The following is a 16,921-nucleotide window of genomic DNA, read 5'->3' as shown; positions in this document are numbered from 1 at the left end:
TGGTCAAGATAGTGTTGCAATCACAAGCACAGTCACAAGAATAGGTGATAAATTGTTAGGTTCAACCAGCTCAAGCAAGACATGACCGTCAACGCTGTCCTCGACTACCTCTTTGATTGTGCCATATGGAGGAGACTTTGCAAACAAGCAGGCCATGTGATCAATCAGGACTAATGCTCGGCCACAAAAAACAAATGAACACAGATCCATTATTATATTATAAATATTATTTTCATATTTCTTAACTTATATATTTTTTTTATTGTTCAGAATCTGCTTCCAATCTTAACCTTTCACAGTTGTGCCCTTTTTTGTATGTCAACTCCAATTTAAATACAGTACAGGGAAACTAGGCCAGATCAAAAACAGCTTCTAATTTTCCACTATAAGAAAAAGGTTCATTTTAAAAAAGATAATATTGCCGACATTAAGACAAGTCATAGTGTGAACTGAGTTTTTATCATTTTGGTATGAAAATAGTTTATTAAAACTGAATCCCCATTGCTGAAATATTAAAGGAGTTCACATCTGCACAAACTTAAAAATTATACAAACATCTCATCTCTGGTACAATGTAAACACTGTAGGTTAAAAACATTACAGCAAAGGGGGCTTTGTCTCTTCTTTTAGTCAAGTTTTTTTTTTTTTCCTATCGGCGACATTGACAGAAGAATACTTAAAAAAAAAAAAAAAAAAAAAAAGAAAGAAATAAAACTCCAACTCTACAAATATTATTATGGTAAAGCATATTTACAGCAGAGTTATTTTCCATTTTTCCTTGTCTTTCCATTTAAAAGCAGTTGTTTTTTCTCAGGGGATAGTCCTGCACTGTCCATTCTAGCTTGGCCCCTTGTCCCAACATACCTGACTCAATTCATAAACTACTAAGCCCTTCATAATTTTTACATGAGCATGTTAAAGCAGGGACCCACTAAAAAGTGCAGTACAGGGCTATGAAACATTGGCTTAGTACAACATTTAAACTCAATAACTTGACACTGATTCACAGACCAGTGTATGTTAGCCAGACAGTTGACATCAACTGTATTAAAAGTCAACGAGATCATTGGAGAAAGACCAGGCATTGAAATTAGAATTAAAGGCCTTTAGAATGAAGCATGTTTCTAAACCATTTCAGGTCATTAGCTTGTAGTGCCCAAGATCTGCATTGGTATGGACATGGAGTAAGCTTATTTTACATCAGTGCACACAGAGCACTAGCCTGGCCTAGACAGTAAGAATGATGCTTCTTGTTTGTCTCTCTACATATGGGATCGTTTCCTTCACATCTATGCCCACGCACCCTTACCATATCAGTCCCTCTCCAGACAGTATTCCTATACATTTTAGCAAAAGATCACACAAATGCACACTTCTGATTAGAATAAAAAAGGAAACATTGTTTTAGAGTTCCGGTCTACAATTTAGCATGACCTAGGATTGATCAGCCTTCGTTTGTTCTGCAGGTTGACTCTGAGTTTCTGGCTCTGCACTGCCTTCTTTGGAAGGCGCTGGACTTTCTGCCTTGACGTGAGGCATTTCGGTTGTAGAATCGGTTTGGCCTTCACGGCTGCTCGAGTCTCTGAGCATCTCGTGTCCATTAGGCTCAAGTTTGTCAAGTCTGTCATCTCTGTCCCAGCGGGTGCTTCTCTCTCTGTCTCTGCGTTTACCCCGTTCTTCCTCTCTTCCTTGCTCCCTCTCCCTTTCTCTCTCTCCATCAGGACTTCTCCAGTCTCTACGTGACCCTGCCCTGTCCCAGCCTCCCCTTGAATCCAGTTCTTCATGCCATCCCCCAAAACGCTCACGACCTTCTGACCGTTCACCCCCAAACTGCCTGCGACCTCCATAGCGCTCCTGCTCTCTATTTCGTTCTCCCCTGAATTGAGGGCCTGGAGGGGGAAAAGGACCTCGTATGGCATGTGATGGAGGAGGAGGAGGCATGCCAAAACTCCCTGGTGGAGGCTCGCGATGCATCATCTGTGGTGGGCCTCTGGGTGGCATCATCTGGGGGGGCATGGGGGGCATGCCTGGCCGTGGTGGGGGCATTGGGAAGCGCTGAAGGTGAGGTGGTGGAGGCATTCCTGGTGGGCGCTGAAGTGGCATCGCCCCTGGTCTTGACCCCAAAAGTCCTGGAGGATTTTGCATGTTCATCCCAGGTGGAGGTCCCGGTGGAACTGGGTTACCTGGGGGGACTTAAAATTAAAAATAAAAAAAGTATGCAAAATGTAATTAAAAAGTATGAATCAAACAAACAGGCAAGAAAACATTAACCATGTTAACAAAAAAACTTTGAAATATGATATGAAATATGACCATATACAACATAAAGAAATACTTTATTTAAACATTTGAACATCTGAACACATATGTCTAAATTATAAACAGCTGCATACTATTAAGACCACACAGAGATAATATGGACCAAAACCATTTTGTGAAACCAAACCAGATTAGTGGATTGTCTTAGAAAATCTACTAAATTGTTACTTTCATGAATATGATTAACACACACCTGGACCAGAACTGAACCCATCTATACCTTCCCTATTAATCCTGGTACCCATTCCTACTGGATTACCAGACAGATCCTCAACTGAACTGCCAACTGCAAAGACACAACCAAAAAAATTACTTTAATCATTACTGAAAACAGACGAATCATTCAAAAATGTAATATTAACAGTGACATAAGTTTTGTGCAATTGAGAGGTACACAGCATTTGCTGGTTTTACCTGGTGGCATGCCAATGCCTGGTGTGGGAAGAGGGGGGCCTGCTGTGCCAATAGGAGGCATGCCACCCGGAGGAAGAAATCCTGAAATTATAGGCAAAGATAAACTTACAGTTAATACAGATAAACACAGATAAATTCATCTTAACACACCACTGGTAGACTGCACACTTCATATTGTAATGTTAATATAACAGGCATATCATATTAATCTCGGGATAAAGGAGTTAGCGTACCAGGAGGAATCTGCATGGGGTTAAAGCCAGGCCTCATAAACGGTCCAGGTGGAGGGGGAACACCTGGTGGAAATGATGGTGGTGGGATATTCATGGCAGTAGGAAAACCTGGAGGGGGAACTCCAACCGGCCCAGAAGGCCCTACTGGCTGGACTGGAGCAGCCTGAAAAAAAAAAAAAAAAGACAATGTTTAACTGCATTATAAAGTAAACTTTAAACTTAGATTAGATTTGATTTACTGCATCAAATGAGTTTAGAATGAATAACTTTTTTTAACACAGTCTTTATACAGTTTAAAAACAATATTTGATCATTTATGCAGTCATGTAAAGAATACTGGAGGTAATTTAAACACAAACAAATAATTGTTGACATTTATTTTGCAAAGTTACCAGATTACTTTGTATTACCTGTACAGGGTGCAGAGCTGGGCTCTCGTCCATCTGTACCACATCACCTCTGCCATTTTGAGGTGCGTCATCTGCAGTTTCCAATTCACCCTGAACCCCTTTCCATTCTAAAAAAAAACAGGACTAGCCAGTAAGACACTACATCACATGTCCACTAGGCCAAAGTAACACAGCTGGTGCATTTTCTACATTTACAAATGAAATAAATTTTACATTCACGTCAACTTTCAAACAATAACAGGGAAAATACATCTTATAAATGAATATACTATGAAATATAATGCCTCATCTGAACTTTTATACAATTATAATTGTTGTGATAATAAAATATAAAACCCCACAATAATTTGTGCATTCCAAATTTTTTTTTAAAAAGGCATTTATATAGGCATGTACTTTAATGCTTCAATGACCTTTTAGATTATTTTAAGTGCTCAATCACATTGACTGAGACATGCAGCATGAAAAGAAAACATTAGAAAGCACTGGGACATGCACCACTAAATGTCCCAGGTGTTCTTCAGTCGTTAATTACACTAACTGTCGGTCAGTGGGTGAAAGTAGGTCCGTAAGTTCGACCATACTGAGGAGCGAGCAACTGCGTGCTGAAACCACATTTAAAACCATTTACAGAAGCACTTACAGCAAGGAAAAAAGCGTGATCACATTTTGCCATTTTAAACATGTCGTCTCCTTAATAACTGCTTCCAAGTGATTCCAAATAACATCTAAACTATTAGTGTTCTTTTATTTATAGCTACCAAGATAGCTAGCATCCTAACACAAGGGTGAATTCCAAATCGCACTAAAAAACCCTGATCAAGGACACTACTTGTTTTGTGTGACAATGGAGTATACACACATTATACACTACATATAAAAAAGAATTCCCCTATAAACAAACAAATAAATAAATGCTTGAATAAAAGGTTGAGAAAACATGTTGGAGGCTATGTTTATTATTTTTTAGAAGGTTAATCAAGGAATCAATCAACTATTCAGAAAATAATTGATACATTACTCCATATACAAGTATATATAATTATATTAATAGATAAAAAAGAATTTATAATGCTAATAATACTAATTGCAGCCTTACAATACAGCCTATGTTATAAAACATTGGAACTTTCTGCCATGAAGTCCTGTCAAGTTAATAAACACAACAAACTTTAAAAACCAACTGAGCTATGAAAATATCCAACATATATTTGTATAGATTTAAATATAAATTTTTAAAAAAGTGTCTTAATGTTGATGACCTTCTCCCAACAGTAATTTTGCGAAAATTTCTAGTATTTTGCAATACAGAAGAAGCTTATTTATATCATTTATATCAATTCCTGTGCATTGTATTTTACCTGGAGAGAGTGTATCTGTATCCAGCATGCCCCCCTCTCTAAAAACGTCCAGATCTTCCATTTTGACTTTGGACCAGGGTACATAGGTGACACCAAGCTCTACATCCCAATACTGCTTGAACTCTGACTTAATACCTTTGTTTAGAGCCCAGGCAATCTTTGAACACAAAAACATAATCTATAAGTTTGAATGAAATTAAGATATGGCATTGTTGATTAAGAATAGTGACATGTCTGCTACCTTTATGGCTTTTTGGTTGACTTTGTAAGTGCCCCGGCTAAGCTTCTGGAGAGCTCGAAAAGCATCCTGGCGATGAACCATGACGATGTAGGCACAACCTCGAGGAGGAATCATCTACCAAACAGATAGACCATAAAACAAAAGAACCATGTCATCAATTATGTTGGTCATTACATATTAAGTACTGGACTATTTACACTCCATTAAAAATAAGAACATACATATTTAATACATACATTTATGGACTCTATCTGGCCAAACTCCTCTAACAGACATGCCACATCCTGCTGCTGTGTGCGCTTGTCCAGTTGGCCAACCCAAAGTGTAGTGCTGCATACTGCAAAGAGGGGGAATAAGAGGTTAAGAATGTCTCAGAACACCACATCATCGAACAGTAAAATTAGGTATCGTCAAATAGAACATTAAAATAAATACATGTAAAATTGACAAAATAAAACTTTTTTTATTATTCTTTACAGAACAGGCTTCAAGGAACATGAAACTCTAAAATTATCATGGCTCACCACTTAAAGTGTCAGGTTTGATAAGGGGAAGGCCTTTCTGTCTACGTTCCCGCTCCCTCTCCCTTTCCCTCCTCTCCTGAGATCGAGAGCGAGGTGAGTGGCGTCGCCTTTCTCTGGAGCGAGACCGCGATCGTCGATGTCGGAAACGTCTGGAACGGGAACCCGACCGTGACCGCCTCCTTTTAGGAGATCTGAGGAAGTGGGCAAACACCACAATGCAATAAAATTTGAAACCTTTGGTCAACAAAAAAGGATAAACTATAACAATTGTGATAATTATATTGTCCTGCAAATGTTAAATCATTTTAAAATGCTTGACCATCAAACCTCACCTGGAACCAGACCTAGACCGTGTCCTCCCGCCATCTTGGTGTTGTCTTGCGTCTAACTCCCCAGAAGGCTCCTGAGGCTAAACATGCATAAAAAAAATTTTAATACAGAGGTTTTTTAACTTTAAGAAATAAGTTCCCTTTGAATTAGTAATGCAACAATAAGGAAATTTCAGCCTGATACATAAGGACTGTCAATCAATTATAAACACATGGGAAAAAAATTTGAATCAAAGAAAAATTTACAACCGTAACTCTTTTATACAAAAAAACAAAATGTCTTAGAGTCCGATATTTTACACTGTAGAACAGTCTTTTGGTATGTTTAGTGTACTCAACTACGAAGAAAGGCTTTATAATTTTCTAAGTAATATTTTATGATTTTGCGCTTATTGAACCAAATTTTTTATTCTGCATTCCTGCAGCCTTCTGGCCACAAACAGCTTTCCTTTTAATAAAGTCTTCATACCTATATTATTGGGTCACCTCTTGTGGTAAGCAATCAAATTGGTGGTGTTAAATTTTTTTTTTAGGTAAATGTTCCTTGTGAAATTTGTGTACAGCAGTGTTGTCAAAATGCAGTTTAACAAAACTTTTTTACAAAAGCTAAAAGCTATTCCAAATTTTTGGAAATTATATGCTATTGCAAATTTATCATGTTTGAGCATGCTACATATGATGCTTTAAGATGAGGCAAATATCGTCTGCTTTTGTCTTGTTAGTTAATCCTTTCCTTTTGGATAGTTAATCAATACAATCAGTGCTTCTCTACTTTGAATAGTTCATAAAAATCAGGTAAATATTAACTAAGGGCCTTGCCTGATGCTGCTGTCCAGCCATAAGCTGAGGAAAGGCATTGTTTTGAGGGGGGAATGGTCCAGGAAAACCAGGGTGACCGACACCTGGTGGTATCATCCCTGGGTAGGGTTGAGGAGGCATTCGGTTGAAAGCTTGAGACTGTCCATTTGGAGACAGAACCTGTAATAAAAATTTAAACAAGTAAATGCATTAATAATTATAATAATAATTAGCTTTAATATTATAAAAAGTTCATGCAACTAACTGGCAGGTTAAGAAGTCACAAAAGTTCAGAAGAAGCAAACCTGGTTATTTTAACCATCCATCTAGAAACCTCTGTAGTCCAACTAGGGGCCGTGGAGGCCAATGGCGATTACCATTGTATTTATTCCCATTTAACAACTGTGGTAGGACCTCCAGTCAACATTTGCACACACCTTTACACACTGTGGGCAATTTGAGAATGAAAATTCTAGCCCAATCTGCATGTCTTTGGACTGTGGGAGACCACTAAGCCACCGTGCTGCTGTTTATTTTTAACATACAACTTTAAACTTACCTGATGTTCTTGATTCATGGCCATCACTTGTTGCTGAAAATGCTGCATTTGACTGGGAGCTTGAGAGAAGCCTGCTGGGGCCTGCTGAGGTGGCTGTACACCTTCTTCAAAGCCACTGCACGCAAACACACACAAAACCTGTCAACACTAGCACTGACTTATGAAGGAAACAAAATGCATTAAAACTTTATGCATGTTAGTGCAAAGCCTCAATCAGTTCCTAATAGACAATAATTCTAACATCAGTGTTTCTCGGTCATAGCTTACAAGGCAGGCTGGACAGAGGATGCCTCATCCCTCTTGGTCTCTTCTCCTCCTTCTGGTTCGTCATCATAATCAAAGCGATCAAGAAGTTTCTGAAAACAGAAAGAAAAGAGGAAGCTGCATTTCTCCCCACAACTCTGCAAACATATAACACTATACTCATCAGCCTGTTAAACAGAGTATTTTAGATATATACTGACCTTGTCGAACGTGGCTTTCTTCTCTGTAGGCTGCGTGGTGTGTGGAAGGGCCTGGGCCAAACCTGTGGGTGGCTGAATATTTGAGGCTTGTATCTGGAGGTGGGCCATCATGTTATTCTCCAGCGCTGGTGACTGAGGCTTCCCGGGCTGCTGGAACGTCTGAAGCATCTGCTGAAGCTACAGAAACAACATTAGATTTAGGGCAAGCTACAGAGACACTGCAGACACATGGAGTGTTTTGGGATGACCGTGTGTCAAACCTGTTGGCCTTGTGAGGATTGGAAGAGCTGAGCTACAGCGGCAAAGGCGTCAGAGTTCTGCAGCTGTGGTACAGGCACCTGAACAGAGTTAACTGACGCTGCCGTGTGGCTCTCGGGTTCCCTTGCCGGTGAAGGAGGGGATGCGGCTGTAGAGAAACACATTCATAATCTGACTGTAAAAAGATGCATTTTTTACAAAATAAAGCCATTTAACTTTCTAATACAGTGTTTAAGCAAAATAAGCATGATGCCAAAATTAACTGGTGACAAAAGCTAAATGCTATTTAAAAACTTTATTACAACTATTATTATTATTACTGCTACTCACCACCACCACCTGGGCCATTGTCCACACCTGGAACTGAGCCTGAGCTGCTGGATCCAGCAGCCATGTCCAGGAGAGGTTGAATCACCTCAATCTTAAACACACCATTCTTTTGCCACAGGTTCAAGACACGCACAATCTTACTCTGCAAACGAAATATAACAAAGAAAAGAGAAATAAGAGATTGACCTTTGATAAACAATTTTATTACTATACTTTGAAAAAGGCATATCAAAATTATATACATTTTGAGCATTTACAAAAAGTTCCTAGAAAATACTTTCTTGCTGTTCGCAATTTCACACATCAGTGTGACATTAGATGTCAGTGATTAACAATAAGTTACTAATAAGTAACTAATTAACTTTAAATAGCACGTCTTTTATCTGCAACAGCTGTATTGATAAATTTTTTGATAGGACATACACTTGGCCATTTCATTATAAGTACACTCTGAAGATCCAATTCCACATTAACTCTTCCCTTTCAATGTTTGAATACTATTTTGTGTATGTTTGTGCAAAAAATATATTGGAAACTTTTTACACAAATTGAGAAATAAGGCCCAAAAAAAACATAGGAAAGAATTTGGAGGCTTTTCTATAGGCCTAATGTGTCATTGCAGGATGTGTGATTTGTTTTCCATTAAAATACAAATAAAATGTAATGTTTGTAAAACAAAACAAAATGCACAGTGCAACAGAAGTCAAATGCAACTGGCTAAAGCAAAAGAGTCAACCCTGAGTTCTGAGATGAATAGGTGTTAGAGACAAAAAATAACAATAATTCTTACCCTGTCTTCTGTGGGACATAAGCACAGGTTCTCAAAAGTCCCGGTGATATTTTTTGTGAACCGGGGGCCAAAGACATCCTTGTCCGCACCAAACTGATGACGTGACTGTCGCACGATAGAGTCCACAACATATAGTCCTGGTACTTTATACTCAGGCTTACACTGTTTAAAAAAGAAAAAGAAAAAAAGCATAACACATTTTAAAGCAGTGCTAAGTAAACTTAAGCAAATGGAAATCCAGATAATAAGCAGTGTTGACGGCAAAAACAGAAGAAAAAAAAAAGCATAATCACCTTCTTGATAAATTTTTCAACAATCTGAACCACATGCTTGTATAACTGGAAAAGAAAAATACAGACACTGTTAATTCCTTGAACCTATGTTTTGCATTAGATATTTGGATAAAAATCTGGTTAGCAAATCTGGTAAAGGCTGGTTAAGGTGTAATTAATTATTCCAATAAAAGTGTTTCCATTAATTATAACTGATTTGTACTTGAAAGCAGCTATACTTACTTTAATGGCTTTTATTGCCGACTTTGTAATGGAGATCATCTTAGCCCTAGAGATTGGAGGTTTTGAGTCCATCAGGGAGAATAGCTGTAATGCAAATAGACAACACAATAGTTGAATGTTAAGGCCAAAACCAACTCAAGCATCTGTCTACACGGATCAGAACATTCACATAGAGATGTCCGATACAACACAAGTAGCACGATTCTTGCAGCGCAGATGATTTTTGTCTGACTTTAAAAACTGCTTGGGTCTTGCCACAATTTAATCCTAAACTCAATATGCCGTCTTAACCAATCTGTGTTTCTATCATAAACATGCCTTGGAGGTCTACGATTTCAGCTTGGTTACAAGCAAAGCTGACTCACAAACTCCTCGAAATATGAATAAATACTGATCACACCAGACTGTTTACAAATCTTTCCATCTGTCATTTAGTTTGTTGCATAATTTCAGTGGAATGATATACAGAAAATGTTACAGGCCAAACTGTGAAAATATAGTGACTGACAGAAGTGTTGTAAATCAATCTTGTAGAATTTTAGTTTGGGATTTGTGCACAACCAATTAATGAATGATTCTGTCATTAAGAGAAACAAAACAGAGTCATTTATTGAGCTAATTTGCTTATGTGCTACTAACTGCTTTGGTTTAGAAAAGCAATCCACAAAACTCCAATGGAAACTAAATCCTGGAAAAAGTGTATATATATATATATATATATATATATATATATATATATATATATATAATATTCTCTTTAAATATATTTATTTAATATAATTATATTTACATATTCTTTTGCTATTCATAACAGACTTCATGGCTATAAGAAATGCTATGCAGAGTTGAGAGTATTCTGTCTATATTTTTAACGTTCACCCAATTAGAGAGCTATAATGCTGCTAGAAAAAAAACCTTAAGCCTGCGCCCTAATAAACAATAATATCCTTACCATCCCCGTTATATATGGCAGTTACTTTAATCACTTTTTGAAGTGTAAGAGGCACCTGGAGCATGACCTCCCAAATTCCCTGCCATTAATTGACACACAATTGCAATTCTCACATTTGCTTCCTTTTCATCCCTATATAGTTAAGCTAATGTTTTTTTTATCTCCTGATGGCAGGTTGCGCAAACCACATAGCTTAAAATCTCACACCTCTGCAATAGTGGTATTTTTTTCCGCCCAGAACTCTTTTAGCCTCTGTGACTACCTCTGGTGCCAACTTAAAAGCACACCACCACAACTACCTTCTTCAATGTAAATGTCTTTTACACAGAAGCGTGAGTTGAACAGGCTGTGCAATGTTTTCCAAATAATTTAATTCCATTTATAATAGTAATGTGCATGAGTTTTGAGACTGGTGTACTTGAAAAGATCTAATTAAAATCTAATGTGAAAAACTAGCTGGCCCAAAAGCATTGAAGTGGAGTGCTATTGAGAAGAATGCGTCTCTTCTGAAATCTGCGTGAACATGCAGTACGCCAGTCTCATCCTCTGAACTACACAGCCAGAGCTGATGAGAAAATAGGATAGACAGGAAGTTAGACAAGAGAGTCGCTCTAGACATTTTCATTTTCATTTCATTTAGGCATTTGGCAGACGCTCTTATCCAGAGCGACTTACATTTTTATCTCATTACACATCTGAGCAGTTGAGGGTTAAGGGCCTTGCTCAAGGGCCCAACAGTGACAACTTGGTGGTTGCGGGGCTTGAACCTGGGATCTTCTGAACCGTAGTCCAACGCCTTAACCACTGAGCTACCCCTGGCATCATCATCATAATCATCATAATCATAATCATATCAGCAAAATATCAATCAGGTAGGCATAGTGCATGCGTACGTCCTTTTACTTTTCTCCATGTTTGTTTGGCTGACTACAAACCAAGTACATTCCACCATCTGATGAATTGGAGAGTGTAAATATGCAAGTGTACTCGGGTATAAAACAACATTACTAATGTTAAAAATAGGGATGCACCGAAATGAAATTTTTGGCCGAAGCCAAATAATAATGAAGTGCTTGGCCAAAGACCGAACGCGGTGTTTCGCATTTTTTCCATTTATTTTGCCAATTTATATAAATTATTTATTAAATAGTAAAAATTTGCTTTGTACTATTTTGTGTTGCTTTTCAAAACATTAAATTGCGATTACACGATTAAATGAAAACCAACAGCCAAACTGGCACCTGAATAAGGAAAAACACACACACAGGATTAAAATTAAAACGAATTAACCTGCACTTTACCTTTGAAAAGAATCGTAGCTGTAGTGATTGAGACCAGAGAGAGGAGAGAAGGGGGGGGGGGGGGGCTACTGTGTAGGTCGACTTACACACACACACACACACACCGGTTTTCTGACAGAAACTCTCATTCATACAAGCACGCTCACACAAAAGAAAAAATGCTTCGCGTGCACACACACACACGTGGTCACAATGTTATAGTAAACTGTATATGCCGTATGGTTGTTGACTATATGAGTGACACGCGCACTGAGACTGAGCATGGGAGAAGATTACCCAATACACTGCTCATATTTCAAGTCCTTTTTGAGTTAAAACTAATATTTTTTGCAAAACATATGTTTTACAAAGCACTCGCAGACCAAGGTACACACATTCAATATTATCATTATTATTTCATGTCACAAAAACAACCATAAAAACACATGAATATTTGCTATTTCTGCCAATACAACCCACAATCTTTTTAAATTAAGTCAAGTTTGTATCTTTGGTTAACATTAAATAAAATTCAGTTCATCATATTCCCTGGGGTGCTGATTAAAAAGGAATGTTACCATGTACTGCACAATCCTGAGCAATATTATACATCAACATGTATATATAAATAAAATGCCAGCTACTTCTGATGGCTACCACTGCAAGTATATTTCAGACCTGTGGGAAACAGTGCACGGAGTGCATTCACAATGACGTTATGGGGTTCAATGGGGTTAAGGTCAGAAGACTGTAGAGGCCAATTTAGGTATGAAAATAATTCCTCATGTCCCCCGAAACACTCTTATAATTTGGGTCAGTTGAATCATGGGACTGCAATACGTCTGTGATATTAGTGAAGGAAAAAAATAATAATTAAGTTATGTGTTAACCTTGTCATTCCGGTAATCAGGCGACTTCCATTTTTAATGCCACGTACTGTTGCTAAGCCAAACCTTAAACACAGAAGCCAACACAAATCATAAAATATGCTTCCAGAGGCCAGTACAGTAGCCACTATGCATCATGGGTGCATCATGTCATGCTCTTCCCTTCTTATTCTGACTCATTCATCGCTCTGTAACAGAGTCAATGACCGCATTAACTTTTTTTCCATTGTCCAATCTTTATGTTCCATATTACCAATTCATAATTTTTTTTTAGATAATTGTATGTTTTTATGATGATCCAGGTTTTCAGTCACAAAGTGTTTAAATGAATTCTCATCACAGTCATTTATGTTTTTTGTTTCCAGTGGTTTCCAATTTCTGAGTTCTTGTGCACATGTTAAACAATTAAAAACTCAGTTATGTGTCTGTGGTAATTCCAAACAACGCCACAAGTTGGCATCCTGTTTATTTTGTTTATAGTCAACTAGAATTGAAAATATATACAGAAGAAGAGTGATATGGTGCTGGTCTAATTAACCTCTGCACTTAACTTCCCCCTCTTTCACAATGTAAGGAATGACTGTTGTATTATATATTTCAGTCATGTTATGGCATTGTGAATGAAGTGTCAAATATATATATATATATATATATATATATACACTGCACTTTTTGACTGAATAAAGGTATAATGTGTAAATCCCCACACAAGCAAGTTGCTCTTCCGCACTCCCTACACCAAGCCACATTATTTTAAAACACTGTTTTGCGTGGGAAAAGGGCTGTTTTGCGTGGTATCATAGTTCCACCTATACTGAAACTTCAGCTGGGTAGATGAATGTTGTCTTAGTCAGGTCACAAATAATCAAGAAAAAAAAGAAAAATGTTGGCCATTGCCACCGATTAACAACTTTTGCCTACATACCAATGACAGTTAACAAAACAAATAATCAATAGCAATACTGATGTACAGCTGATAAATCTGTGCATGCTTAATTTTTACAGAACTCGAGCTCCTTTGCAATGGACCATTATATTATTTAGCAGTATAGCTGGGGCAAACATGCTCCCTAAACACAGTAACATCACATATCAATTAACCAAAGTTGTGATGGAAGATATTCATCAGCCAAAGAAGATATAATATTAAAATGATTTTCAACTCCAAAAATGCTGAAGTTTAAAAAAATAAGCACAGGATGGACATGTCAACACCCTAAGCTTGTCGTTGTGTTCCTCAAATCATTATGAATCATTTTTACAGGGTGTCAAGGCACATTATCTTGTGGGGGAAAAAAAACACTGCCACTAGAGAATATAGTTTTTATGAATAGGGTGTGCTTGGTTGGCAACAATGTTTAGGTAGGTGCTGTGTGTAAAAGTAACATCTACGTGAGCAGCAGGATTAATGGTTTTCAGTATAACATTGCATAAAGCATCACATAGCCTATGCTAGCTTGTCTTCATCCCACAGTGCACTCGTGCAAGGGATGCACTAACTCAAAACTTAAGTCTCAAAACTTAACTTTACCCCAAATCTAATATACTGTATATACATATTAGTCAACAAATAGACAAACCAGGACTTGTGATGAATTTCTTTTCAATGGAAAAAAAAAATGGAAAAAATAATGTACGGAAGACTTTAAGCACAGGATGGTAATGAGACTGCAGTAAGATATTTTAATGATGCAAATGCTTTAAAGAAATTTTAAGACAGCTCGGAGCCAAGTGCAGTTGAGCATTCTGCAAGTGCAATGCCTAATCCTTGAAAATCAACACACAACTTGTCGTCAACTTGCAGATGAGACACATCTGTCTGTGGGAACTGTTCATACGATCTTTTACAAACACCACTAGGACACTACAGGAATTCATTGGGAGTTGTTTTCACATCCCCTGTAAAGTTTTGACCTAGCTTTGAGCGATTTCCACATTTCTGGGCCATTGAAGTAGTTCCTGGGAGGCCAGTGTTTCAGGCATGACCCATGAATTCTAATCATGGCTCCGGCATACTGAGGAAACTTTCTACCTTGATGATATTCAAGCACTAGTGAAATGTTGGGTTATGTGTAAGTTGATTAATCGTCTAATTTTTTGTTTAATCGTCTAATAGATTAGCTGTGAAAATGGATTAATGGATTTAAAAAACTGTTGGGGCCAGCCATAGTATCTATCTATTAGGGATGAGAATCATTAGTCACCTCCTGATGCAATATTATAATGCTACCTAGGTGCCAATTCGATTAAAATTTAATTTGAATTATTTGAAGGGGGCCTTCATAGTAGAGATTAACTATTATGGTATGCACAAACAGCTTACATCCTACATATATGAAGGGGGGTTCGTGTTAAACTGGGACTTTTATTGAGCAGAATAACAGAACACAGTGGTAAAAGTAAATACTACCTTTATTTATCTATATAATATCCTGCTACACTGACACACATACGGCGATGTTTCTACAGACCATCAGGAAAAAAAGTTTTCCCAATAGGTAAGAGCCATGATCAGAGACTGGTGCAGCACACTGAAATTGGATCAGATTTCATCACAAGTCTTCCTCATGCGTGTCTATGTACGTACTTATTTGCATTAGTACAGTATATGGGTATGAGCTAATTTCACAGCAAACCACAGCAACCACGTCCTGCTAATCTAAACTCCTGTCATGAAGAATCAGACGTTTTGTGTGGAACTAAAAACTTGACTGGGTGTCAGGAAGTGCAGGATTTGCTAGTCATTACTCTTTATTTTACTGTTGCAAAACATTAATGAATATAAGACGAAGGCAGGTTATGGAGGGCTCAGGGCAATCCCAAGCCATAAACAAGAATACTACAATTGTTAGTACTACTGATAAGCGAATGGTATTTTTATGATGATGATAGAAAATGCATAGAAACCCGCCAAAACAGTTAAACTTTTATCAGACGCCAGACATGGAGTCTAATCAATTTTCATCGGATTTCCTTGTGCATAGGGAATTCGTCAGAGTTTCACCAGGCCCTCGTAACAGATGTGTGAGATCAGAAATGCCACATGCCACACAGCATGCAAGTGTGTTGCTGATGTCCAAAATATACCCTTACACGAGGTCTAACCGGCTAATTCTAAAAACAGCACGCTTTTTATCTCTATGTTTCGTAAACACTGAAATGCTGAAACTAATGTTTATTTGCTGTTATGGTTAATATTATTAACGACAATGGGGTCACCCTCGTGCTATACAGAAGAGGAGGGGGCTGTTGCTATACTCACTCCCACCAAACACCGCTAGCTAACTGTGCTAAAAACACAGTAAACACTCAGTTCACAAACAGACGTATAATAAACATGTCTGGCCTTTCTGTACGCAGCCGTTTTCAATTATCTAACTAACAAAAGTGTTAAATAAACAAACAAACTACAGGGCGAGCAATGAGTTCACTAACGTTACTCCAATAGCGCGCGAGCACAACTAATTAGCTAGCTAGCTAGCTAAACAGCTAGCTAAGAAGCCACCCAGCAGCCCGGAGTAGGAATTATGATCGTGTATTAAACGCTGCATCTTTCTCAGTTTATGGTCACGTGTCGCGAGAAACGCCCAAAGCACCCAGTAACACGCCGCCCTGTAACGTCTTCGCGTTTTAAACAACGAGGCCTTCGTTTTCTATTAAACTCTGACCGGGGCCCACTTTATATTCATACACAATCCGGTTAGCTAAGCAGCTAAGCTAATGCTAGCTAGCTATTTAGGTAGCCAGTTGCTACCTGAACACACACAACTAGAACTACACCTGTTGCGTTAAGCTTAAACCGACCTCGTGGTTAAACGCGTTGACTGCATCCATTGTGTTCCACCTTCGTTGGCTTTCTTCTCTTCGTTAAATTTCCAAATAAATGAAGTAGTACGCCTTAACAGGCCATCCCAACATGTCCGCCTCCTCTCGCCCTCAGTACAAGACAGGAGCGGAGTCGTTTCGGCGCGCAAGTCATTCTGGGATTGCTGCACGTGTTTCACAACTCAATGCACTAGATGGCGCTGGAAAGATTACGTCGTGACAGACGAAGTGGATGGGGCAATGTTGCACCTCGGTGAAACTTAAAACCACTCACTCACTTACCGTCTATACCGCTTTATCCTGTCCAGTCACCTCCCGATACAATATTAACAGAAATATCTAGGAACCGATTCGATTAAACTTGCGATTCTGTAAGTATCACAGTTTCATAAATATCCTGATTCTATATCACATCTTTTATTACATTATTTT

General features: G+C 38.1%; 1 protein-coding gene across 1 annotated transcript; it reads right to left on the bottom strand.

Moving 5' to 3' along the window:
* Positions 1-729: 729 nt before the first annotated feature.
* On the bottom strand, positions 730-16,619 carry scaf4a (SR-related CTD-associated factor 4a). Its single transcript, XM_053476130.1, has 20 exons — positions 16,469-16,619; positions 9,546-9,629; positions 9,324-9,368; positions 9,031-9,192; positions 8,241-8,382; positions 7,913-8,058; positions 7,653-7,829; positions 7,456-7,544; positions 7,189-7,303; positions 6,651-6,809; positions 5,835-5,911; positions 5,503-5,693; positions 5,215-5,315; positions 4,979-5,092; positions 4,738-4,894; positions 3,377-3,483; positions 2,967-3,129; positions 2,734-2,814; positions 2,513-2,605; positions 730-2,192 (listed from the first exon to the last, which is right to left on the bottom strand). The coding sequence occupies exons 1-20, from the start codon at positions 16,496-16,498 to the stop codon at positions 1,435-1,437; spliced, it is 2,991 nt and encodes a 996-aa protein (XP_053332105.1). The 5' UTR covers positions 16,499-16,619; the 3' UTR covers positions 730-1,434.
* Positions 16,620-16,921: the final 302 nt, after the last annotated feature.

Source organism: Clarias gariepinus, chromosome 17 (assembly GCF_024256425.1).
Source record: "Clarias gariepinus isolate MV-2021 ecotype Netherlands chromosome 17, CGAR_prim_01v2, whole genome shotgun sequence".
NCBI lineage: Eukaryota > Metazoa > Chordata > Actinopteri > Siluriformes > Clariidae > Clarias > Clarias gariepinus.
Note: the sequence above shows the minus strand (reverse complement) of the source record. Positions and strands in the feature narration are given on the sequence as shown.

Bases quoted from the DNA above. Each gene is read 5' to 3' on its own strand.
- scaf4a (XM_053476130.1), bottom strand. From the start codon at position 16,498: ATGGATGCAGTCAACGCGTTTAACCACGAG. The intron at 5,694-5,834 runs GTGAGGTTTGAT...CCACTTCCTCAG, and splicing joins CGGTCTAGGTCTGGTTCCAG to ATCTCCTAAAAGGAGGCGGT. The intron at 2,193-2,512 runs GTGTGTGTTAAT...TTTAATTTTAAG, and splicing joins TGGGTTCAGTTCTGGTCCAG to TCCCCCCAGGTAACCCAGTT.